The sequence below is a fragment of the Procambarus clarkii genome, chromosome 39 (assembly GCF_040958095.1).
Source record: "Procambarus clarkii isolate CNS0578487 chromosome 39, FALCON_Pclarkii_2.0, whole genome shotgun sequence".
Lineage (NCBI taxonomy): Eukaryota > Metazoa > Arthropoda > Malacostraca > Decapoda > Cambaridae > Procambarus > Procambarus clarkii.
The window spans coordinates 3,957,952-3,982,810 of record NC_091188.1 but is presented as its reverse complement, the minus strand read 5'-3'; the positions used below and the strand labels follow the sequence as shown (position 1 = coordinate 3,982,810).

At 37.1% G+C, this 24,859-nt stretch overlaps 1 protein-coding gene across 11 annotated transcripts in view; it reads left to right on the top strand.

Annotated features, from left to right (window-relative positions):
- The first annotated feature begins 1,863 nt into the window (after positions 1-1,863).
- Positions 1,864-24,859, top strand: part of LOC123760324 (protein phosphatase 1B) — a 46,551-nt gene continuing 23,555 nt past the window's right edge. For 2 of the 11 annotated variants that reach the window (XM_069338312.1, XM_045745914.2), the window contains exons 1-10: positions 2,124-2,256; positions 6,098-6,171; positions 10,479-10,650; positions 13,176-13,280; positions 13,528-13,644; positions 15,400-15,657; positions 17,848-18,069; positions 19,508-19,625; positions 22,734-22,836; positions 23,592-23,646. In XM_069338312.1, coding sequence (XP_069194413.1) covers positions 10,498-10,650; positions 13,176-13,280; positions 13,528-13,644; positions 15,400-15,657; positions 17,848-18,069; positions 19,508-19,625; positions 22,734-22,836; positions 23,592-23,646 — 1,131 coding nt within the window. In that variant the 5' untranslated portion in view covers positions 2,124-2,256; positions 6,098-6,171; positions 10,479-10,497. Of the gene's footprint in view, positions 2,000-2,061; positions 2,257-3,143; positions 3,187-6,097; positions 6,172-10,478; positions 10,651-13,175; positions 13,281-13,527; positions 13,645-15,399; positions 15,658-17,847; positions 18,070-19,507; positions 19,626-22,733; positions 22,837-23,591; positions 23,647-24,859 lie in introns of those variants that run through there. The other 9 variants (XM_069338315.1, XM_045745915.2, XM_069338316.1 and 6 more) reach the window with 7 other exon arrangements.

Here is a 24,859-nt window from a genome sequence, read left to right as displayed (position 1 = left end):
ACATCAGAAACCCAACCCGTCCTCCAAACAGACCCAAAAGTGATTTCATGCACCCGCCAACCCCCCTGTTTATGAATGAAAAACGGTTTACACACGACTCACAACTGTTGACGTTCGAACACTTCCGGAACAAGTGCTTCGCTGACAATTCATTTCTTTTCGAACCACAACGCTGTAAATGCTTCACCCACGTACTACAAATAATCGCCAACAGAACCTAACCTTACCTATATATGCACAATATGTTAATATATTATAATATTAATTTATATTTAAGAAAATTCCTGTTTTGAATGAACATGCATGTAAAAATTTATGACTGCGTCTGTGGGGTCGACTGCTGGATGGAATGAACTTTAGTCGAGGACGGGTTGCCACCAATTGCTGGAAGTTTCAATTTTGAGGATATTGATCCAAACCAATTCTTCAAAAGGTCATTTGTAACAGGAACAAGGAGCAACTTTTTCAAGTTAAAGAAGCCACAATGTAGAACAGAAAACAGATGTTTTTTCACCAACATGGTTGTAAACCCATGGAACCGCCTACCCACCCGAAGCTTTAAAAGCCAGAACACGGCTGAATTATAAAAATACAGCTGGATAAAGTCATCAGGACAAATAGAAAAACCTTTGAAAAGTTGCCGGGTTCATGTACTTGTCGAGGCTACTGGAGAGATAGTAGCCCTTCAGGTAAATTCAGGTACAGTAACTATAAATTGCATATATATAAGTTTACAGTTAGGAAAGGCCAAATATATAACTGGCCTGGAAATAGGTTGTGATTTATGGGACAAATACCGGGTAACATTAATAATAATTAATAATAGAAATGAGATCGCTGGATTATTTCAAGTGATACATATATATAAATGAGTTTGGGTGGATATAAACAGGCGCTGCCTTGTATGGGCCAATAGGCCTTCTGAAGTCACAATTATTATAATGCTTCTTAACATTAGAATAATAATAAACATTCTTATTCTAATGTTAACTTAGGAGGCCATAATAACACGAGTGCGAGCTTTAGTTTTAATTAGTTTCAGTGTTACATAATGGATGAAAGTATTGGACAACATTATGATGTTTAAGCTTAATACTTTTAGCAGTTTACATTTGTGGTGAGTTGGGTAAGAATATGTGAGGTTTGCTAAAATATATATGTATACCCTACATTTGTATACCCTAGTTACGTCAAATTTTAATTTAATATGTACTCCATACTTATTTAATAGTTGGCGGTGAAAAAGTAATAATCACATATACATGTGTCAATTTGACTGTGATATGTTTAATTATTTATTTTTCGGTTTTACTAGCGCCAAAGACTGGTATGTCTTTCTGGTAAAATCCATGCTTGCTTAAATCTCGCAATAACACATTTGCCTGAGCATACTAATATTTTATACACCATTGTAATAACACTAAGATGAAAGTTGAATCTCTTTTCCACCAGCAGGGACTGTTAAACTGCGAATGTTTGCGTATAATTGTGCAGGTGACGTAAGATGAGAGTAGCGGGGTCCATTCGTTGCTGGCGATGAGTCATCCAACCTTGGGCAACCCGTCGGGTGCAGCGCCCCCTCCGGCCTATATTCTTCCCTCGCTGCTGATCCTCTACACTCTATGATTCCTCTCGCACTCGCTTCACAAATGATTATCTTGGCCAAATATGTCATTTGAAAGCGTCTATTTGGGCTAATTTGTCAAGTACGAGACATTTAAGATCACAGTCGTATATAACCTACAGTGCATATCCTCAGAATCGATACGATAACTAAAGATCTTTTTAGTGAATACAAGTGTTGACTGAGGTTTCGATCAAAATTATTTCCCGGCTCTATGACGTCATAGCGGACAGAGTCAGCTCAAACACTCTTTAGCGATTCACAAATGTTTCTCGATCCCTTTTAACGTGATAAGGTTTTGAACGACGGAGATCATTTTATAGAGTCTATATTGAGAGTGTTCATCGATGGCAGTACTATTTGTGTTGGTGTAATGTAAGTGGGGGAGAATTGGCGATTGAGTTGGACAGGCGGGATATTGTGTATGACGTCATGTAGTTGAGTGATTGTTGGTGTGTTAGGGAGGAGTGGGGTGAACAGGAGGCGGGTGAAGGGGGAGAAGGGTGAGTGTTGGTGGTGGGGGAGAGAGAGGGGGTGAGGGGGAGATGAGGTGCAGCGTTGGTACCTTCACAACTGCTCTAGACTGCGTGGCCCCCCTCTCCAACCACCACCACCTTGCTGGTCTGCACTTGGTAATTACTGCTCGTTAGCCCAGGCTCCGAGTGTTGGGTGAAGGAGATTAAATGGATTTGGTGGTGGTGTGGCAGACTGACAAGCAGTTGTCAACGCTGCCATCCTGCCTGTGGTGGTGGTGTGACCATTGATAAGATCCAATCTTGACCTTAAGCGGCAGTATTATCAGGTGCCTTTAGGTCCTCTTGAGGAGCAGCTTTACACTCTTCTCACAGTTCTGTTGAGCATCATATTCACTCTGTATGCTGAGAAATATGAGAGTAACGTGCACTCTTGCTATAAGTCTGAGTATAGACTGAGTTGACATGTTTACTAATGGATAACAGTACACTAATGGTCAAGCAATTTAAATTTGAGCATCTTAGAGGTTACTGTAGCAATACAAAATATTTAATTTTCTATAGTCAATAAAGTTGAAAAAATCCACAAGGGCCGTGTCGAGGATTCGAACCTGCGTCCGGGAGCATCCCAGACACTGCCTTAATCGACTGAGATACGACAGGGTAAAAGGGTTGAAACCGAAGTTCTACTGAACTTACTGGATCCTGTAGCCTCTCCGAGGCACAAACCAGGATTTTACACAATCCCCCCCTTGCACCTGAGCTATGTCAATAGGCCGTTCTCCCTCTTCACCCTTTCATCATTACACACAGAGATCACACTAACGTGATGCATCAAATGAACAAATCCACAGTTGTGGATTTGTTCATTTGATGCATCACGTTAGTGTGATCTCTGTGTGTAATAAAGTTGAAATTACATAAAATATAAGGAATATAAGGTACAGTACTTGATATTTCAAGATTGAGGTTAAAAGGTAAAACATTCAGATTTTTTTCTTTTATAATCCTATATCTCACATCGTTGGTTTTGGTGCACAGTGACCACATTCCAGAATCACAATTGAGGATCCCAGGTTTGAACCCCAGGTGAGACAGAAATGATTGGGCACATTTTCTTTCATCTGATGAACTGTTCACTTACCAGTAAATAGGTACTCAGAAGTTAGGCAACTGTTATGAGGGAATTGCATCCTGGGGAAAGTTAGTAATTCGATCTTTGGGGGGGGGGCCTCGATATGAGCATATATATATATTGTACAGTATATGCACCGACTTCATATTCCTTACAAAATAATTATCCAGTATTTTAAAGTGAAAAAATAATCGTGTACCCATGTTGCTGCAGGAACACTGGGTTCAGTCAAATAATAAACAGGCATTTTGACAGCTTATTTTCTAATTTGTAAAGACTGTATATAATATAGTTTAGGCAAAGTTTGGTTGAGTAAAGTTAGTGCAGCTTGTATTAGGACATACTTCTGCAGAGATAGTTTATTTTGATGACAGAAGTTAGTGATGAGCTTTGTGTATTGAGCTATTAATAAGCTAAGTTTTTCAGTAAATCTAATATATTATTATTATTTAGTATACCATAATGTCACTAACTTTTTAAGTGTCTGGAGCATCTGGGTGAAGATCTACATTAGGGTTTTCTATTAATGTTTTGATTAAATATAAACTAAGTTGTACTGGATGCAATTATTATTTTTGTGCAGCCTGTATTTTTTTTGTGTGTGTGATGTATTTACCAATGCCTTGGTAAGTACGTACTGTATGCTTATGTGTTAGTTTTTATATAGTCTATGTATTGAGACCTTGTATTGCCTGATACTAAGTTATTTGAAACATTATATTTTTAACTTAAAGTGCAGTTATTGTCACATGTTGATCCCCTGGGTAATGAGATTATTGTGTTGAATTTAGTTATCGCCTGTTTCTTTTCTTCAAATGCTTTAAGTATGGATGTAATGAAAATTCTGCTGTAGTCTTTACTTGATTACTATATGGTCATTGTTTACCCAAGTTTACTTGAGAGCCACTAACACTAGTGGTTTCAATGAGGACAGAAAGCCAGTGGCTTGTCGAAGGTCCCCCCCCCCATTTGCCTTGATCTTTTCCAGCTGTACTTTAAAGGTTAACAAAGTTTTGGCATTTATGGCTTTGGCAGGTAGGCAGTTCCATGGGTTAATAACCCTGTGGGTGAAAAAGCATCTGTACTCGCTCCTACATTGTGGCTTGTTGAGCTTGAAACTGGTACTCCTTGTTTGTGTTATATCTGACCTTTTGAAGAAATTTTTTGGATCAACATCCTCCAACTTGTTCAGTATTTTAAGTTTCAATAAGATATACCCTGTCATGCCTGGTTTGTAATGTTAGCTCCATGGCCCTCGGCCGTTCCTGATACGCGAGTTGACTCGGCTCTGGAATGATTTTTGTTGCCCGGTGTTGCACTTTCTCCAGAGCAGTTACATCCTGAGGTCTCCATGCTTGGATACAGTAATCCAAATGGGGGACCATCAGAGATTTATACAATTGAATCACTACCTTCTTTTCCTTGAAGTCAAAGGTTCACTTGATTATTCGCAGGGTTTGGTTAGCTTTTTTGACTGCTGTTCCTGCCTGCTGTGCAACTTTCATTGAGTGGTTGATTTTGACTGTCTTTTTCTTCACATTGTGTACCAAAAGCAATGTGACTATTGTCAAATCACATGTTGAGCACCAATGTTTGTATTTATGTCTGAATGACATTGCCAGGCAAAATAGCAGCAAAGGGGTGGGTTGTAAAACTCTTCCTGTGAGATGAGTCGGGAACAGATTTACATGAAATATGGGTGTACATTTTACAGTGAAGTATTGTATAACATACAGTACTCAATCACTGTATTTTGCTTTTTACATGTGTAAATACCCAACACACTGTAGAATAACTGTTTAAAGTGAAACAAAGTTTATTAGCCCTGTAGCACAGTGGTCTACATCCTCAGTTGACAATCAAGGGACTTTGTTTCAATCCCTGGGCAAGACAAAAATGGTTGGGTACGTTTGCTTTACCTGACCATCATCCTAAAAAAGTAGGGGAAAACATTTTACTGTATTTTGTTTTGATCAGCTTAAGCTTAAGATTATTTTTGATGGTGCGTAGTTATTTAGGTGATATAGGTAGTGAATGCTAATTGTGTAGAGTTGACTGAAGTAGAGATTGGTGGTGATGAGGTATCCTCAGATGTCCTGCTTACTTTATTTTCAGCACACACAACAATTCTTGAAATCGCCACTCCATTTTCTTAATTCTTTCAACTTTCTTACATCTCGGTAGTAATCTCTCTCCCTTAGTTTTCCCACTTGTCGAAGCTTTCATTGACAAAATCTCTGCATTTGAAGCAGACATGGAGCATGGATACTTCAAAATTTTGCAGATATTGTATATACAATAAATGAATGGGAATGAATACTCCAATGGCCTCGCAACAAATTGAACACTGGGCCATTGGCTTGTCACATGGATAGGAAGCACCCAGTATGGTGACTGGGCAAACTAGGCCCATCTCCCACCCACTCAACCCTCCACCACCACTTTACCGATACTTATCGTATATGAAACGTTCCTCCCTTACACCTTGATCGGTAGTGTGGGCACACCTTTGCAAAGACCACATTGTGGTTTTTCTAGTGTCCAAAAAAAAAGGCTTTACTAAATGAGTATTATGTCAATCAAATTTTATAATTTATTTTCTGTAACTATCCCTGGTGTTAATAATTTCCATGTTAAATTTTGAGGGCCTCACAATTGGTCTTGTAGTTATTGTCGTGTCTACCCATCTGTCCTTCAACCATTTCTCATGTGACACTCATTATTTTGGTGAATTTTATAGTTGATAATGAACATGAACATAATTAGGTGCAGCAATTTAATGGTTAAATTAATTGTAGATATACTTGGGGCTAATGATTTTGATAGCTTGCCAGTTTTACTAACTAAACACTTTTTGAATTTCAGATTGTGATGGTTTGACAAGTTTGTACATGTGGGGTAGTCGCCTGTGGTGCTTGCAGTATTGTACAAGTTGGAATGTATGTGTATGAAGTCTTTGTGTATTTCACGAACAGATGTTATGCAGTAGCTATTTAATGTAATTTGAATTGCCCTACAAGTAAATACTCTACTAATGAGTTTCTGTAGTTAAGCATTTTGATTTGAATTTAAAACTTACACAATATTTTAATACTGTATACAGTAATCTGAATTCAAACTCATACATTACAGTATAACAAATTCAGTATAGGCCTACATATCTTAAAATATTAGTGAACTTGAATATTTGGTATATACTGTATAGTAATGGCAGTTGTATACAAATGAAACTCAATGCAGGGGAGCACTGAAAACCCAGAATGGTTGGAGCCAAATGAATTCTGAATTTGTAAATTTTAATATTTTAGAGCAATCATTGCTGGCCAACATTATAGACATTTTATCACTATTATTTATATTGAGTTAGTATAAGCTCAGCATGATCTAATGTCATTTATATTCATTTAGTGTCATGGTTTCTATTTTGGAAAATTTCTGGGTCACAATATTTTGAAATATCCCAAGACATTGAAAGGTGTTCATTTTCTAACATTCAGATTTTTTATTCTCCTCTGTACCCATGTTTGATTTAATGATTGTGTAAATGAACCCTGTTGAACGTCACACTTATGTCTCAATTAACTGTATCACTCGGTGACATTAATTTTGTTTGTTAGTGTTACTGAATTAAGTACTGTACTGTACTGTATTCCCAGTAGGTATTTCATATGATTTTTATCAAATTTGTATATTTTTAGTGGAGCGTTCTTTCCTGAAAGATTTATTGAAAACATCTAAACCTTGGAGTGCACAATTCTCTCAGCCCTGAGTCACTGTTATGCACTATTCTTAAAATACTGTGTTTGAAAAAACAAAATTGGATATTTCTTTGCAGCAGCAGTCAATACTGTACTAAACAAATAATATAAAAAAAATCCAGAATTTAAAATTTTAATTAAATTTATCAGTTTCTGAAATTGGCTGAAGTATTAAACCTTAATGACTTTCTTGCAAGAGTTATGGAAAAAAAGTGAATGTAGAAAAATATTAAAAATGGTTGCAAACTAAATACTGCACTGTATTTAGGCACGAAAGTGCTATATGCTCCAGAATTCCTACATATCTTTGGCAAAAATATCATGATTTAAGTATTATGTTTACCACTGATGAACCAAGGAACACCATTTGACATAGTCATCTATAGGTTAATACGCATATTTGAAATTTAAAATAGGTGTGATGATAAAAAGACGATCGAAAAAACTTACTACAATGCCGTAGTGCTTGAATGAAGGTGAAGGAAAAAGCCAATACAGTATGTGTAAGTGTATTAAAAACAGATTTTCGGACGTAACCTACATCCTTTCTCCAGGTACCGTATACAATGTTCTGCTAACATTGCACACAGTAATATACTATGTGCTTTTTTGAACATTGTATACTGTACCTTGAGAAAGGATGAAGGTTACAATTGAAAATTAGGTCTTTAATACATTTAAATATATATTGGGTCTTTCCTTTAATTTGAAAAAGATGATTCTTATTGAAACTTGACAGTGTAGCTGCCTGTTCGCCATTTTTAGAACCAGTTTGAACTTTCATTTAGTAAGATATTACACAATATCTACATGCCACACAGGATGCCATAGTTCTGGATAGTCTGAGGAAAGTGTTGTATGATAAATTTTTGTACAGAGTATTATAATTTTTGAATGATTTAAGGGTATAGCTTCCAAGTGGGTGTGTGTGTCTTAGGTATATAATGTATATATTCATGATTGTAGCTCTTTTGTGGCTATTTTTTTTTTTTAAGCATCTTAAATCTGCCCTAGTTTGGTATTTAAACAACTTAGAATTTTGTTTTGTAACATTAATGTACTGTGATGTGATGTATTGCTTGTTTTTATTAGTGTTAGATATATCCCAAAGGAAAGCCTTATAGTTTCACAAAATTAAATTGTGCTTGTTTTTTTCAAAATTTGTGGGTCTGTATAATGTTTTGAAAGCTCTTGTGAATCAGTTTGAAACTTGAAAGACTTGTATAGGCTATGGTGGTACAAGGAAGATTTGTCATTAAACCATGTAGCCCCCTGGTAACAGATTTTAGAACCTTTTGAGAAATAATGGGAGAAGTATGGTGGAGGAGAGACTTTAGTGTTATATTTAAAATAAGCATAGATTGACTGTACTAAAATTTCTACACTCGTATATTTTTATGCTTGGGGATGATAATCCTAGTACTGTGGTCTTCATTGAAGGGACCCTTATTTTTGTTCAATATACTGTACAGGATATGGTTCTGTTTCTGAGCTAAACCAATAAGTTACTCAGGCATAGCCTGCTCCTCCAATGGATATTATCAGTCAGTCAGTCACTGTCATCATCTACTTCCCATTGTGGTAGGGATCTTCAGAATCATCATTGCCAGGTAACGATGGGGAGTGGGAGACACTGGAGATTACCCTGTCCAGCATGAAATGGCTTCCAGAAGGCTCATTCAATGAAACTCAAACCCACTCTCTCTCCAAGAAATCACATCAGAGCCACAGTAACTAGGTTTGCCTACCTGACCATTACACCTCCACCACTAGTAAGAGGCATCACCCAACTTGTCAACAGAGCTGCAGAAAGCTGCCATCCTTAAAGTTATCATTGCTCCTTCCCTAGACTTTCAACTGGTGCTGCAGATATATCATTTAGGTTTATTTTTGTATGCAGTTTAAACAAATATTATTGCAAAGTTATTAGTTTGATATCCTTGGACAACTAAAAAAAAATAATAAAGTTCTATAGTATAGTTATAACAAAAATAATTTTTATAAATACAAAATTGTTACAATTTGGGAGCTAGGAGTGCCCCAAAACATTTTGCACCTCTGAGTGATCGAGGATATTCATGGTAAAACGGAGCGTACCTTAGGGGTGAACGTATAATCCCAGTGGCACCTACTGTATGTGAATATACATACACACAAAGTACAGTATAATGGTGTTTTGTAGCAATTCTTGTATGTGCATGTTTGCAAACCACTATCTACAGAGCTGGGTAATGTGGCACTGCATTCTCCCCTCCTGTGGTGCCACTATCACTGAGGGGTATCTCAATTGCACACAGTGAGGTTCACACACCCCGGCCGTGTGCCCCTGTGAAGAGAGAGAGTGAGATAAGGCTAATGGTCCTTTGGGACGCAGTCTTCTCCTGACCATTAATGCATAGGGCTCCGTACCTTCGACCTAGCCTCCACAAAAGTAACTCGGGGCCTCGTAGCCTGGTGGATAGCGCGCAGGACTCTTAATTCTGTGGCGCGGGTTCGATTCCTGCACGAGGCAGAAACAAATGGGCAAAGTTTCTTTCACCCTGAATGCCTCTGTTACCTAGCAGTAAATAGGTACCTGGGAGTTAGTCAGCTGTCACGGGCTGCTTCCTGGGGGTGGAGGCCTGGTCGAGGACCGGGCCGCGGGGACACTAAAGCCCCAAAATCACCTCAAGATAACCTCGCAAAGGTCGCCAACCTGACCAGCTCACACTTCTGCTGCCAGGTAAATTTCAGCGTACTGTAGTGGTATTGTACTTCGTCCCAACTCGAGTGTAGATAGTGGTACTCGTACTCAGTCATAAGCCCAGGTAATCAGTTTACAAACTAAAGATGGGGACTTAATACCAAACACAGTAATAAAGTGAACATACATTTACTGAAAAAAACAATAGTTACATCTGCTCATGGCCATCATAAATTTTGAGTTACGTTACGATAACACTCTGACATTTTAAACTATAAATGGCATTGGTGCCTAAATTCCTACTTACCTGCAAGTTAATTTCTTCTAGCACATGTAATGCCTTCACACTTAATACACTGATGGTAAACTAAATCACAACACTAGTAAGATACTAGTAAGTAAACTTTGGCACAAATAAATTATTAATGAGCTTAACATTGCTCTGCTTGTTTTTCTAGATTTCAAAACAAACTTCAACGAATCAGGATGGAATCAGAATTATTGGGGGTGACAGTCTATACGAAAATTGGTTGGCTATATGAAAGAGCTCATTATAAAGTGTTTTGGATTTTGTAAGTTGTACTGTAGTATGACTTATGTACCTGAGGCCCATTTTGAACGCACGCTCGCAGCCTTTCGTACCATTTTTACTTTTGAAAAGTTTTATATTACTTTTGTCTGACTTTAACATAAATCAGTTATTTTATCAGGTAAAAGCTTTTTATTTTGAAATGAAAATTGGGTGAAATTTGCCTAGGTGATAAATTTGGTATCACGTTAATAATTGTTTATATATTTTTTTCAGATGAGGAAGTGATCTTACCATGGGAGCATTTCTAGACAAGCCGAAAACTGACAAACATAATGAGCACGGCGTCGGGAATGGCCTACGGTATGGACTGGCCAGTATGCAGGGATGGCGTATTGAAATGGAAGATGCACATGCTGCTGTAGCAAATTTACCTGGAGTGCTTAAGGTGAGATTTGTATCCTGTATAGTACTCAAATTATGATTGCAATGTCAAAATGTGTTCTATTTGCAGGCAGCCTGTGGTTTGTATAGTATTGAACTACCCATGTTTGAAGTTAGTGGGTAAGAACTTTTATACCAAGTATTGAAATATGTGGGTGAATTTCACAGTTACTCAGGTTACAAGTTGCAGTAATCTTCAGGTTTACCATTTACTCTTTGCAGCATGTAGGGCTCCCACACACCTTACATTCTTGTATTTCCTAAACATTTTGTTACATTTAGGCCACATTGCACATTCTAAGATTCTGAACTTAATTGTTTGCTGAGTTTATGGCTTGAAACTGATGGGAGCATTAATTAAAAAAATGGGTGTTTTGCCAAGTAAAGAGTGGGGGTGGTGGGTGGGGAATTGATTTCTGGTGGTCTGTGTAACCTAATCCTATTTTTTTCCATATACAGTACTTTTTAGGTTTGACATGTGGTTTTTAATTTGCATGGTTTTTGCAGGGACATAACCCCCATACAAACTGAGGGCCATCTGTAGGAAACTACTGTACTTTCTTTTAGGCTTGTACTGTTTGTCACTCACAAGTTGTTCACAAGCTTAGTGTTTTGGCACGTGCACACCTGGAGGTGCTCGTTGTTACTTCTGCCTTCTCTCGTCCTACTGGATCAAATTCAGTCAGATACATTTTCTTGACCAGTCTATGCTGAAAAAATTATATGTGTAGGATGTGGAGGGAGGGGGGGGGGAGGGTTGCAGAGAAATGTCTCAAATTAATAAATGTAACTGCACCAAAATTTTACATGAATGTTGTGATGTCAGAGGATGTTATTGATATTCAGTTGAAAATGATGCCCTGTGAAAGTTACGCAATAGTGCAAGTTACGCAATAGTGCAAATAGAACGAGGTTTTTGTCCACTTTCGTTAAAAACAATTGTAAGTTGAATAAAAATACTACTGTATACCATGGACCTCCAAAATCCTGGTTATATTGTTCCAAAATTGATCCAGATTAGCAAATAAAATGGATTTCTAAATAATTGTCTATTTTTGGCTATAAAAATGTGTTTTTCTAATTGCAATCTTTACAGTACAGTACTTGTTCCTGCATACAGTATTTACAGTACATAGAAATAATAATCTACAGTATAAATAATGATATAGATGGGATGTAAATATTTTATAATAAATAATAATAATAGTTTGTGAATAAATGCACAAACTAATATTTTTACCTGCAAATTTTGCAGCATATACTGGTCTTGTTAACCCAATGCCAAAACTGTGTGGATATAGTTGTGTACTGTTTTGTAATGGAATGCTCAAGAAATTATCAGTGTGTTTTGTTGATCAGCTGCAATTGCTGTTGCTACGTTTTGTATTGGATGTCGTCTGCTCATTTGTACAATGGTCATGTTGAACTCTTCCTCAGCACAATATTTAAAATTGTTAATTTATTGTTGATTTGCATATAGTTTGACGCTCCTTTTTTACCCCCTTGATCCAGATAATTGACAATTTGTAGATTTTTTAGCAATTTCACCTCAACCAAATGTTTGTTGTTTTTTTGACCCCCCTTTTTCAAATTTGATCTTTCTTTTCCAATATTTATTTCTCTCTACCCCCTATTTTTATTTTTTGTATGTTTATTTATCTGGGATTCCATTCATTATCACCCTCATTATTACAGTATACTGTACTTGGATAACTTTTTTTTTTTTCTTCTAAGAGCTCTTGTAATTATGACATTTTAACCTGATGATTTTGTTTGTGGGAGGAGGGGAAGGAAGTAACCAAACTGGTAGTGTGTGTTTTGAAACAAAGTTTTAACAATACACAAGCTATAGTAAAGAAGTAAGGCTGGGTTTAAAAAGTTTGTGTGAAGGGAGTGAATGTATCTGTTGTACTGTATACAAGAAGTTAGGAAGGGTACCGCATGTACACCTACTGCGTTAGGATGGATGCTGGAGCGTGGTTGTGCATGTTTTTCCGTGATGCTTATTGTAGATAATATTTTGAATGTTTTATTCATTAATATGTATTGTACATCTTTTTCTTGCATTATTCACAATTCACCAGGCTTGTACCTCATACCATGAAAGAAATGGGGGAATGAGATTTTACCAATAAATATATAGTGTACAGTATAGCAAATTGTGTAATGCTTCTTATGAAGCTTTGAAAATGGATAAAAATATGTATGGAAGGTTGTACTTAAAGGAAGCTTTTTGTGGAAGTTGTGAAGATTTACATTATCTGGAAATGCAAGGCACTTAGTTTTATGTTAATATGTAATGCAGAGGGGGGCATTTGGAGAATATTTTGTTGTGAAACTTTAAGCATCTGTTATTTTGCTTGGGTAATAAAATTAATAGTATACCAACTGTACATTATTGAACATTCCTTGTCATGTTGGTTTTCAATGTTAGCCATGTGGCATAATGTGAGATTCAAAAGTACTTGTAATCTCGAAAATATAATATTGTACACTTATCAAATAAGATAATATTAAATTTTATTACAGGATTGGGCATTCTTTGCAGTGTTTGATGGCCATGCTGGTGCCAAAATATCCGCCCATTGTTCTGAGCACCTTTTGCACTCAATCACATCAGGAGAGGAATTCCAGGTAAAGAACACATTTTTCATGTACAGTACAGTCAAAATTGAATATTTCCTTTCTGTTTGTGAATCGATTTAAAGGGTTAGAACATTGATTTTGGTATCGGAATGATTTAAATTAATGTTCTTAATCACAAAAAATTTGATGATAAATGTTGGGTGTTCAAGGTAATCAACTTTAAGAACTTATGTTACATCCATTAGAATCTGGTTTTCAAATTTCTTAAATATATTTCACCATTTTAATTTTACAGCCATCATCTATAGCAGAGTTTGAGACAGAAAGTGAAGAAAAAACTATAAGCAAAATTAAGAAGGGGATCCATGCTGGGTTCCTGAGGTTAGACGAGTCCATGCGACAAATGCCTGAGGTTAGTACGTGTGCTGCATTTTAAGCATATTCTTCAGCATTTTCTTAAACTTAACTTTTCCAAGGTGTTTATATTGTCTTAATTTTATAAATTAATAATAATTATAATAATTCGGGTAAACGTACATACATACAAAAATGAGTTACAAATAGTGTGTTTGATTTCTAGAGAGAACTGGTATACACGATGCCTAAAGTCACTACAGTAATACAGCGTTACCTTGCTGTTATAAATTCTGATGGCCGGCTTAATGTTCGTCATTATTATCAAATTAAGCCATTGTTTTCTATACAGTATGTTAGAGTGCAATCTGTGACCCTTAGCACACTCATATCTTGGCTTTACTTTGGCATCCTGTATATTCTTTGTTCCATTGGACATATTCCTTCACATACAATGACAGTACATTCGTTTCTTGAGCATTTCGTTTTAGGATATTGAATTCCAGTTTGTAGTTGTGGTTGGTATACTATTGTTGGACAGAAACCCCATTAGTGTTGTCAAGCCATGGATGAGACTGTAGGGAGATTTCCCATCGAATGCAAGCCTAAATTAATCTGGTCAATTGTGCAAAATACAGTATTTTGTTGCAAGTAAAATTTCATGCTAATAATTAAATATTATAGGATCTGGCGAACCCCCCATTACCCACGGAAGGACATGGATTCGGTGGAAAAAAACACGTCTAAAAATAGTTTTTGAATTTGACACGTTACCAAAATAGAGCAAGAGAAAGAAGGCTGGGTAAACTTTCTTCTGGAAAGACAAAAAGGTTTTGATACTGTTCCTCATAAATGGTTAGTGCACAAGATGGGGAGGCAAACAAGGATACCAGGAAAAGACTGAACTGGGTAAGGGAGTATCTAATGGACAGGAAATATAGAATGTTTCAGAGATGATTCGTCAGACCAAGGAGAGTGAGATAGTAGGGTCTTACAGGGACCAATCCATCCAGGATGGGTCAAGATGAGGGGTAGAAATAGCCTAAGCTACTCTATCCCTTTGAGATATATTTCTTTATTATCTCAATAAACATACTTGAACTTGAATGAGGGATAAGTCTTTTACTGTTCTTTACCTTGTCCAGAATTTGGATAAATGATGATGATGGGGGGGGGGGGCATGCCATCTAGGAAAGTGGTGTATAGGAAAGAGGGAGAAAATGTGAGCTTCATAAAAGGCTTTATAATCTCTCCTCCCTCCCTTTTCTCCATTCCTCCCTCTCTCCTCCTTTCTCTAGTTTGGCCAGAAATTTTCTGAAAATGTCTGATTACACTGATATCAATTAATATTTTGCAACATATATATAATTGCCTGGTACATCCTGTTTTCCATATGAATGTGTTGATTGAATGGGAATTCACAGTACCATTGTATTTTTGTTCCTTCTGTACAACAGAGAATATATTAAAAAAACTAGATAATGTATTACCCATGAACTGGATAAGTTATACCCATGAACTGGATAAGTTATACCCATGAACTGGATAAGTTATTACACATGAACTGGATAATAACTAATAACCAATACTGTGGAAAATTGGTTTTGATACTAATGTAGCCACTATCATTTCTCTTTATGAAACAAGTTTTGTGGAGGATTTTTATTTAAGTGTGTAAAGCAATCTTAAGTTGTATATATTAAGAGAATTGTAACCTTATAGATGATGGTACTGTAATTGTTATGCAATATGTTAACTGTTTGCATTGTGCATTATTGACAATTGGTTACTAATTGTTATATTGTTTACATAGGTTGCCAGTGGGGAAGATAAGAGCGGTACCACAGCAGTATGTGCTCTCATATCGCCTACACACATCTTCGTTGCCAATTGTGGAGACTCGCGTGCAGTCTTGCATCGTGCGGATAGCATTGGCTTTAGCACTCAAGACCACAAACCTGTCAACCCTATAGAGAAGGAGAGGATTCAAAATGCAGGAGGATCCGTTATGATTCAGAGAGTAAATGGATCCCTTGCAGTCTCTCGAGCACTTGGAGATTACGAGTACAAAGTAATTAACAATATTTTTTACATGTGTAGTTCTGATTTTGTTATTCAGTATATATTTTGTTGCCTTGTCTTTTTCTTTGAGAGCCCACAGTACCTCCTTGAAGCTATCTCGCTGAGATTGCTTCATACTGATGGGTCACATCCAGACACGAGTTCTGTTTGGCCTACTGGGGATCAAAGGCAAAACCTTACCCCCCATCCCCAACCCTCCCTCAAAGGTGCAGAGGGCATGTGACAATTCACCACTACACCGGGAAAGCAGTCAGAAAGTCAGCGAAGCTTTACAGAGAGCTAGAGGGTTAACAAAGACCGAAGCCTCAAAATTGGCAAGCAACTCTGCAAACAATTCACACAGAATAAGGGAAATATTCAAAACTGGCATGTAAGTTGTAGTACTGAACGCCACCACCATGCAGACATCTTCCTTGGTCTGCCTTCAGGCCCTGATAATCCTCGTGGGGTCTTTGGTGGGGTTTTGTTTGTACCATTGACCCTACACGATTTGTAGATAAAGGCAATTTCCTCCGCGCTCTATACGTACGAGTTTGAAGGATGCTCCTTGTTTTTCCTACCAGATAATTTTTTTTTTCTGCCTCTGCCTCAGTAGAGCCCTGTGCCCTCTTTCTTTGCCCTTCTTTTCTCTGTGGGGATTGGGGTTATTTTGGGGGTGTCACTTGAGTACAGCAACCCAGACAGGCAGGTTGAACATTTGGGTGACCTGAGCTGACAGCTTCAGTTGTTTCTATTGTTTTCATCTTTTTATTCACGATACTTAGTTCGTTTTGCTTTGCTTGTATTTTCTGGGAATTTTGCTGTTTTGAGATTCTTGATTCATTTTGCCCTCATCTCTTTAAACATATAAGATTCTGTTCATGGTGTGCAGAATGCATGCCCAAGTCCAGAGGCCTGGTAGTTTTGTAGATGTCTGTGGTAGCAGCCAATGCACTGAGCAGCTATGGAGGCGGCCCAGAGAAGGGTAATCCATTACATTAAATGCTTAATTTTTAACTATTGCAAAGTATTTTATTGCTTTAATAATTAAAATTGTGTTAGAAATTGTTTATGTAACTTTTTCTGTGGTGGACTTGTCCTGTTTCATCAGGATTATGTCTTGGCTAAGAGCTTTTTCTCAAAGTTGAAAGAGCACATCATGATGCATTCATAGACAATAAATTGATATATAAACAATGCATTATATATGCCTAAAGTTAAAGTAGGGATGTAATTTAAGGAAAAATATATATACGTACAGTATCAATAATTTTTAAAAGGAGAACTGATTAACCACTTAACTGTGCCAACCGAGTATTCTCGGTTGGTGGGAAACTGGGCCAACCGAGAAAACACTGATTTTTTCGTACCCATTCTAAATGTGTGCGAGGATGGTTTTGTACGAAATGGATTCTTAGGACCTCAAGTGAGAGGCAGCCATCTTGGAAAAAATTTCCAGAATGCCCTAGGGCTGCTGGCTGGGTTAGTACTGAGTGAGCAACCATGGGTGGCACATGCGCCACTGGTTCCCAAACACCTGTCCGGGTATAAAAGTACAGGGTATAAAATTCAGGAAGAACAAATGCGGAGAAGAGAGATGAATGTCCCTGTTCCATTTACTTTTATGGGATACTCATATTATCTTTATCATTAGCAGTCTCAGAGATGCAAAAATTTTCCTCACACAAATGTCTTTTCTGTCACTGCATGTGTGAATGTGGGGCTAATTCCTGTCTACATTCAATACCCTGCATACTTGTTTGTCTCCCTCCACCACTTCTCGCCATCCTGCTCTTACCTTTTATAATAATTGCTCTTCCTGAATGACATTACATTTTGTATCCTGAGATGTACCAGCCCATGGATAACCCGCTTGAATATCTACAAACTAAATATATAAAGCTACACACCAGAATAACTTATAAGAAAATCAGGAGCTGTGAAAAGGATTCAAACCTATGTATGCTCTGGGTTTGAATCCCAAGCAGACATCTTGGACAACTACACCACAATATGGTAAAAGAATTACAACCTGGGATTCAGTATAACTTGTGATAGCTACGTGAATCTTGTGACCTGGTCCGAGTCCAGGGTGCTTGCATGTTTTTACATCGTTGTGTACTCCTGCACATGTTCAATATATTATCAAGCCTAAAAGGTGTGTATTCATCAGTGTAGATTAATTTTTATTGCATTTCAGAATGTGGAGGGTAAAGGTCCATGTGAGCAGCTGGTGTCTCCCGAGCCTGAAATATATGTAGAACGTCGCCAGGATAATGATGAGTTTTTAGTGCTGGCTTGTGATGGCATCTGGGATGTTATGACTAATGAAGATTTATGCAGTTTTGTGCGGTCGCGCCTTCTACTCTCCGATGATCATGAAGCTATTTCTAATCACGTTGTGGATACTTGTCTTCATAAGGTACAGCTTCAGTTTTAAGAAAATGTTAATTTGTATTAAGATTTTTAGACCTATAACATGTTGTTTTTGAAAAACGTGTGTGTGTGTATCTGTATCTGCAATTACTTTAGTGTAATCATCTAAGTGTTCGGGATGAGAGCTACACTTGGGGTGTCCAGTCTTCACAATTCTTTCATATGCCACTTTAAAACTACTCATGGTTTTGACATCCACTATCGACTTGAGAAGGGTCCAGGATGGACCGAAACGTCGTCGTCGTCCCTTCAACTTCTAGTGTGTGGTCTGGTTGACATCCACTACCTTCTCACTTAACTTGTGCCAACCTTCTATAGTTCTACAAAAGATAACTTTTGTATATTTTGTCTGCACGTGTGTTTCCTTGGCTTGAATCTATGGCCTCTTGCTTGTTTCGTATTTCTTCCTTTGTCTGTTTGTTGTTTGCTGGGGAATTGTAGGTAATAATGAGTATCATTTTCTGCTCTCACTTTTTCACTTGAATGTTTTCTTTCTTGTAATGATTTAACTTTCACCTGTTTTATTTATATTTACCCATTCTCTCTATTTCCTTATCAGAGGGTTTAGATTTTATTTATCAACTTTACATGTGACACTCCAGGTCTGGGTTGTAAAGACTTTACAATATAATGAAACAAGCCAATTTTAGTTATTTTTTCTAGTTTCTGTACAGTATTGATATTTAATGGGTGATAATACCTGGGATAGTACCTAGATACCTACCTACCTAATACCTAGAGATAATACCTGGGTGTTAGTCAGCTGTCACGGGCTCCTTCAATAAGTATGCAGCGTAGCTTATGCCAGAACTGTGAGAATTAACTGCAAGGAAAGGCTAAGGAAACTGCAGTTCTCCATATCTGAAGAGAGAATCTAGGAGACATGATAATGACATAACATTCTCAGTGGAGGGGGATTATAAGGTTGATAAAGAGGAAATAATTGGTATAAGGCAGGGTAGAACAAGAAGACATGGATAGTAACTTGGTGAACAGATGAGCTACTGGGATGTTAGAAAGGCTTTTGTGAAAGATTAAGGGTAATGAGCAAATGGAATGTACAACAGGAAGAAATAGTAGAAAGGAATATAAACATACAGTACTTTCAAAGGTAGATAAGACAAGAAACAGAAGGGTCAGGAGTCACTGCATTAGAGAAGTGCTCTTTGACAAGACAGGGCTGAGAGATAGTGTTAAACATGGCAAACATATTTAAGAGTGTACACATGGTAAACACACTCATATACATAATACTGTATAGTCATCTCTGAGTCTTTCCATTTATCTATATCAGTAAAAAATGATGTTTCTTAGCATCTTTAATATATGACCCGCCAAATATTTCTCCCATGGGAAACACATTCAACTGTTAAAAAAATCCTGCAATCCTCATGGTAACTTTTCCTTTTTCCAAATTTTTGTAGGGAAGTCGGGACAACATGAGCCTTGTATTGATAACGTTCCCTGGGGCACCCAAGGTATCTCAAGAGGCTTTAAAGAGAGAGAAGGAATTGGAAGACTTCATTGAGAAGAAAGTTATTGGTAAGTCAAGTGCTTATTGTATTTTTTAGTGTAATACGTAATTGCACTGAAAAAAGTAGTAAAACATTTTAAATGCACTGTATGATAAAACCTAATATATTAAATGCGCACGGTACCCATTTTTCCCTCTGTTTCCCTTTTCCTCTCTGCACGGTACCCATTTTTCCCTGTCTGAGGATCCGTCATTGGGACTAGATCATTTCATTACAGCCAGAGAAGCGTCTTAGAAATTTTATTTGCATTTTCCGGTTATCAGAAAATGCATTTTAACAATATAAAGAGGCATAATATTTTTTTTGTTTTTTCCTTCTGAAATGCTTGCATAGCGCACGGGTATTTCAGAATCCGGTAAATGGTGTGGTTTATAGTGCATAGTGCTCTTGATGAATTCTGCTGTAAAATGCTCTCTGAATGATCTGATCACTTTTTGTTTTGTGTCGGGCTCAGATTTTCTATCTGTCCATTGGAAGAGTACAAATAGCAGTGGCAAAATTTTCTTCTGGTTGATGACAATTGATATACTGTACTCTCCTAATAAAACAAATCTATAGCCTTTTCTAGAGTCTAAAAATTAAGTTTTTCCTAACTTGAACTGATGTAAGTATACTGTATAAACATGCAGTTAGGTTTTAGGTGTTATATTGGATCACAAACTCATGTGGGTCTCTCACCTTAAGGTCCACTAGCAAAAACTGGGAAAATTCCTTCAACATTTTAAACGTGATTTTGCATTATTCGTTGAATATATTGGGCATTATTCTTAAACTTGTATAAATCATTATATAGATGTACGTTGGATTATGCACACTTCATTTCTGGATCGGCTAACAATTCTGCCCTATAACTCATAGACCTAATCAACTATCAGGCTTTATGTACAAGCACCGCAGCATTTAGCATGTCACTTGTTGACAGTCTATATACAGATTTTGATGGGATCATTTTTGGGTTCAGAAGCATTGGAGCTCTGAATTTCTTTTATAGAGTTAAGGCTACACCTTCAACCCCAAGCATACAAAAAATAGATTGCAAATGCTCATTTTGCCAACAGATATGCAGCCAGTCCCAAGTCTCAAAAACTGCTGCACATCAGAATTCTCCAAACTTTAGCGAGATACTGCATTTTCAACCCTGGAAATTCAAGGACATACCTTCCATACCACCATGAACAATATCTTTCATTTTTACTTGCCAGAGGAAATTTGAAAAATCTGGCATTCACAGTAGGTAATTACTGCCCTATATCATGAGTGTATCAAGGGTTATACCTGCTGTGAGCTCATATATATATATATATATATATATATATATATATATATATATATATATATATATATATATATATATATATATATATATATATGGACAGGTGGTGTTGATTTAAAAAGCAATGGTGGTGTTGATTATCCCATTATAGTCAGTCCACAATGTTAAATACAGAGAAGAGTTCCAAAACTGGAATATAATTTTACCGCAGAATTAAATGCAAGTTTTGCAAGTCTTGTCCATCATAATGGAGTGTGTTAAATGGAATTTTTTCTGAAGCATCTTCCCAAAATACAGTTGCATCAATTGTCAGTTTGAACCATAGTGCCCCCTCTGGTGCTGAAAGCACAAGATTGCCTTTACAGATTTTCTGTCAAGTTCAAGATAATTTGCTTCTCGATTCCTTCACATGTGGAAATCCAAGGGGAAAAAAAAAAAAGAGGCGAACAAGAACCTTAAAGAAGCCGTATGGTTATGCACTTAGTCCCACCTCTATCCCACCGTCTGGCATAAAGTAGCCTGTCAGGAATTACACTAACTGCAAATAGTAAAGAAGCTGGTATATGGTTAAAAATAATATACCAAAAGCCATAACAACTTTTCCTTTCCTGGCCAGCATCTTAAACTAACAGATGCCAAAACATATTATAAACAGGCTCTGTGTACGTCACAGCCTACCTGTACATGTCTGATTTTGAGGTCTTGCATCCTCAATGTGCTAAGTGTTTGAATACAATCTCTCAACATCTCCTTATACAGAATACTGTACTGTTCTTTGAAAATGTGAGAACATAGTTCGTGTATGCTCAGCTCGTATGTGGGGCACGTCCAACATGCTGGAAAGATAAAATGGAGATCTTGGGAAATTATACTTTTACTGACCTTTGTTCAGCTGTAAATTATTTGTCTTTGTAGATATCATCCTCAATTACCAAAGGAGTTACAGGGTACCACAAGTGGTGTACCTCTTCCCACTCATCAGACAGGAAGCTGCCCCTCAATCCCTTAATTAAATCTAATGGATTTGGGGTAGATACCAGTCACCAGAATTGTTAACTTTTGTCCCTGAGGAAATCAAACACCTATGCAGATTTGGTTAAGGGTTCTGTTATACACCGACTCCCGAGCACTCCTTCAAAAGCCATATATATATTTCAAGATATTCTCCCATGGGAGGTTAAATGTTCTGTTAAGGAATATATCCCCCCCCCCTCCCCTGCACCATGACTACCTATCTTTGCAATACCAGTACATGATGTTGGAAATTTAGCAATGGTGCTTTAGCATGCAGAAGCACTTTTCCTAACTCTGAGGCAAGTCTTGCCATATTAAATCCACTTAACAACCCTACCAGTTTGCTGCATTGATTGTGATGGTGGCCACCCTGCATTCTCATGGACCTCGGCTCACTTTAAAATGTACCAGTCCATTCTGCACTTTAACATACCATTCTTAAAATTCTTCAAGGGATGTCATCAATTACGGTTCCTGGGCCTCATCACAGATGTCATGTTTGTTCACACTGTTGTATTGGCATGTATCTTCATACCAGATTCTGGGACAGATTAAGGTTTGTCAAGAGTGTCTGTTAATGCTTTTGGGTTCTTCTCTTTGGTTTAATCTGGCTCTTTGGACTTTTTACCAGGTTGATGCAGGTCAGGGTGTCCTGTCTTTGGTTGTTGGCAATATGCATCTTTGACTACCTTGATGACTACTTGGTTTGGACTATAATCAACTATACTATTTTTTGGACAATATAACTATATATATAAATATATATATAGTACTGTATGTCTATACTGGATGTCTCGCTCACTGGTTAATCAGGTTACTGTGTTTCAGAGGTGTGTGAGCAGGAGGGACCAGTCAGCATGGCACAGATAATGCAAGTGCTTGCGGAAGAAGATATCCCAAATCTTCCCCCAGGAGGAGGCCTAACTTCAAAGTTAGTAATTTTTAGGGTTAAGAGGGTTACACGGACGGTTAGCAGTTAGTTTACTAACCAGTAATTAACACTGGCATCATAACATTCACGTAGTCATTGAAACAATATACGCAGTTCGGGGGAATGACCTCAACGCTGTCAACAATTAATTTTTCCTTATTCTTATTAGTAAGTATTGTGAGTGAAAGAGTTTAACATTAGGTTGTGTGCTCACGGGCAATGCCAGGCCTACCTTGCGGTGAGCTGCAAGTGGCCCACCAGGCCAGCGAAAGTGTTAATATAGATTTGTTGGTACTCCTTGCAAGTGAAACAATTGCTTTAGGAAGCATGTGAAAAGTCCTGAATGGAGCAAGTAGCTCTGGTTTAGGAGGCAACCGAGCTATGCTTAGAAAGAAGTGTTTAATTATCCTTGAGGTGTAAATATTTTTAAAATTTCGATGGGTGTACATTTTTGCCAATTTATCCAAACTGCAGTATAGTGTCACATTCCAAAAATATTATTTGATCATAACTATGTTTCATATAATGCAAATTCAACTTAATATTTTTGCCTAATTAAGGTTTAAAATATTTTGGGTTGACTAGTATATATAAAGCTTTTTTGACTGAGAGCTTCTCTTGTCATAGCATTATTTTTTTTTATTTTCCAGTTTATTATGTCCCTTAGTTTGTAAATTGGTTTCTTTGCTTTATGTTGTACAAGACCTATTGGTTAGATTCCAGCAACCAGACTAATGGTTGTTTTTTATCTGCAGACGAAACTTCGTGGATCAGCTCTTCAGAAAGTTACGACCTGATTGTGCAAAATCTGTGAGTATTTTTGGTAATGATTTGTAATTAATATAGGTATACTGTACAGTAGAATCCTGATATATAAAGGCTTTACTAGTAGAATCCATATGTGCTAGGTTTACAAGGTATCTGGATACTGTTCGTCCAGGATAAAAAGGTTTATATAGCCTGCTTTCCTGGTTCTACTGTAAGACCACCTTAAGTGTGATATTAGAATTAGAGGAATTTATATGTAGCAACTTGTACAAATTGCTACAATTCTGACTGGACTGAAGCAGATGTATAGGTATAAATTAAACTTGCATTTTTAGACAAATTAAAAATATTTAGCTTGCAAAATACTGTAGTGATGTATGCCTGTATTGGTAAAAAGTATTAAGAATAATAAGAAAATAGCATTAGTAACTAGTAGGTCAAGTAATGACAACAGTAGTCGCAATATTAACAGAAGCTATAATTGCTGTAGTAACGGAAATTTGTATTAAAATTTTAATTTTTTTAAATATTTATAAATACAAATTCAAGAAAATGTAAATAATATAATGGCTGCACAATTAAAACTCACTTAGTTTACCAAAACAAATCAAATTAATTATTCATTTATTAAAGAAAATAATAATATCCTAACTAACCATTACAGTATACTGATATAATACCACAAAAAAATCACAGTAGCATGAATTATCAATGAGCAGCATAGGGAGTTGAACCAACATCCTGGTGAATACCAGATGCACGTCTTGCCAACTAGGCCACGGCAGGACAAAAGCAATTCTACCTGGGACTAAACAGTCTCAGGTTGAACAAAGTCAGGAACCTTTGTTCATCCAGCAAACTCTCGCAAGGCATAAGCTGTCTCCTCAATGCACAAAAATTGATATTCATACCAATACAACTAAGGAGTGGAAAAATCCAGGAGTCAAAGTAGGTAGTGACATTTGCCAAACACCTTGAAGTGCCAATTGGAGCTTGCAGTGGCTCAGAAAGAAGGTGATAGTGCAATAACACTCTACCCACAAAACAGAAAATACTACTACTAAAATTGCCGAACTAGAAGTTCCACAGAACTTCTCTGGAAAACACAAAGGCTAGACACAGTAGTGATAGCAATCAGATACCCTGCTTAGCTGTATAGAACACAGGCTTGCACTGAACTTTAAGGAGGTCTACATTACTCCACCCAGTGGGATCAAAGAAAACCCACTTAAAAGATAAGACCAGAAAATTTGCC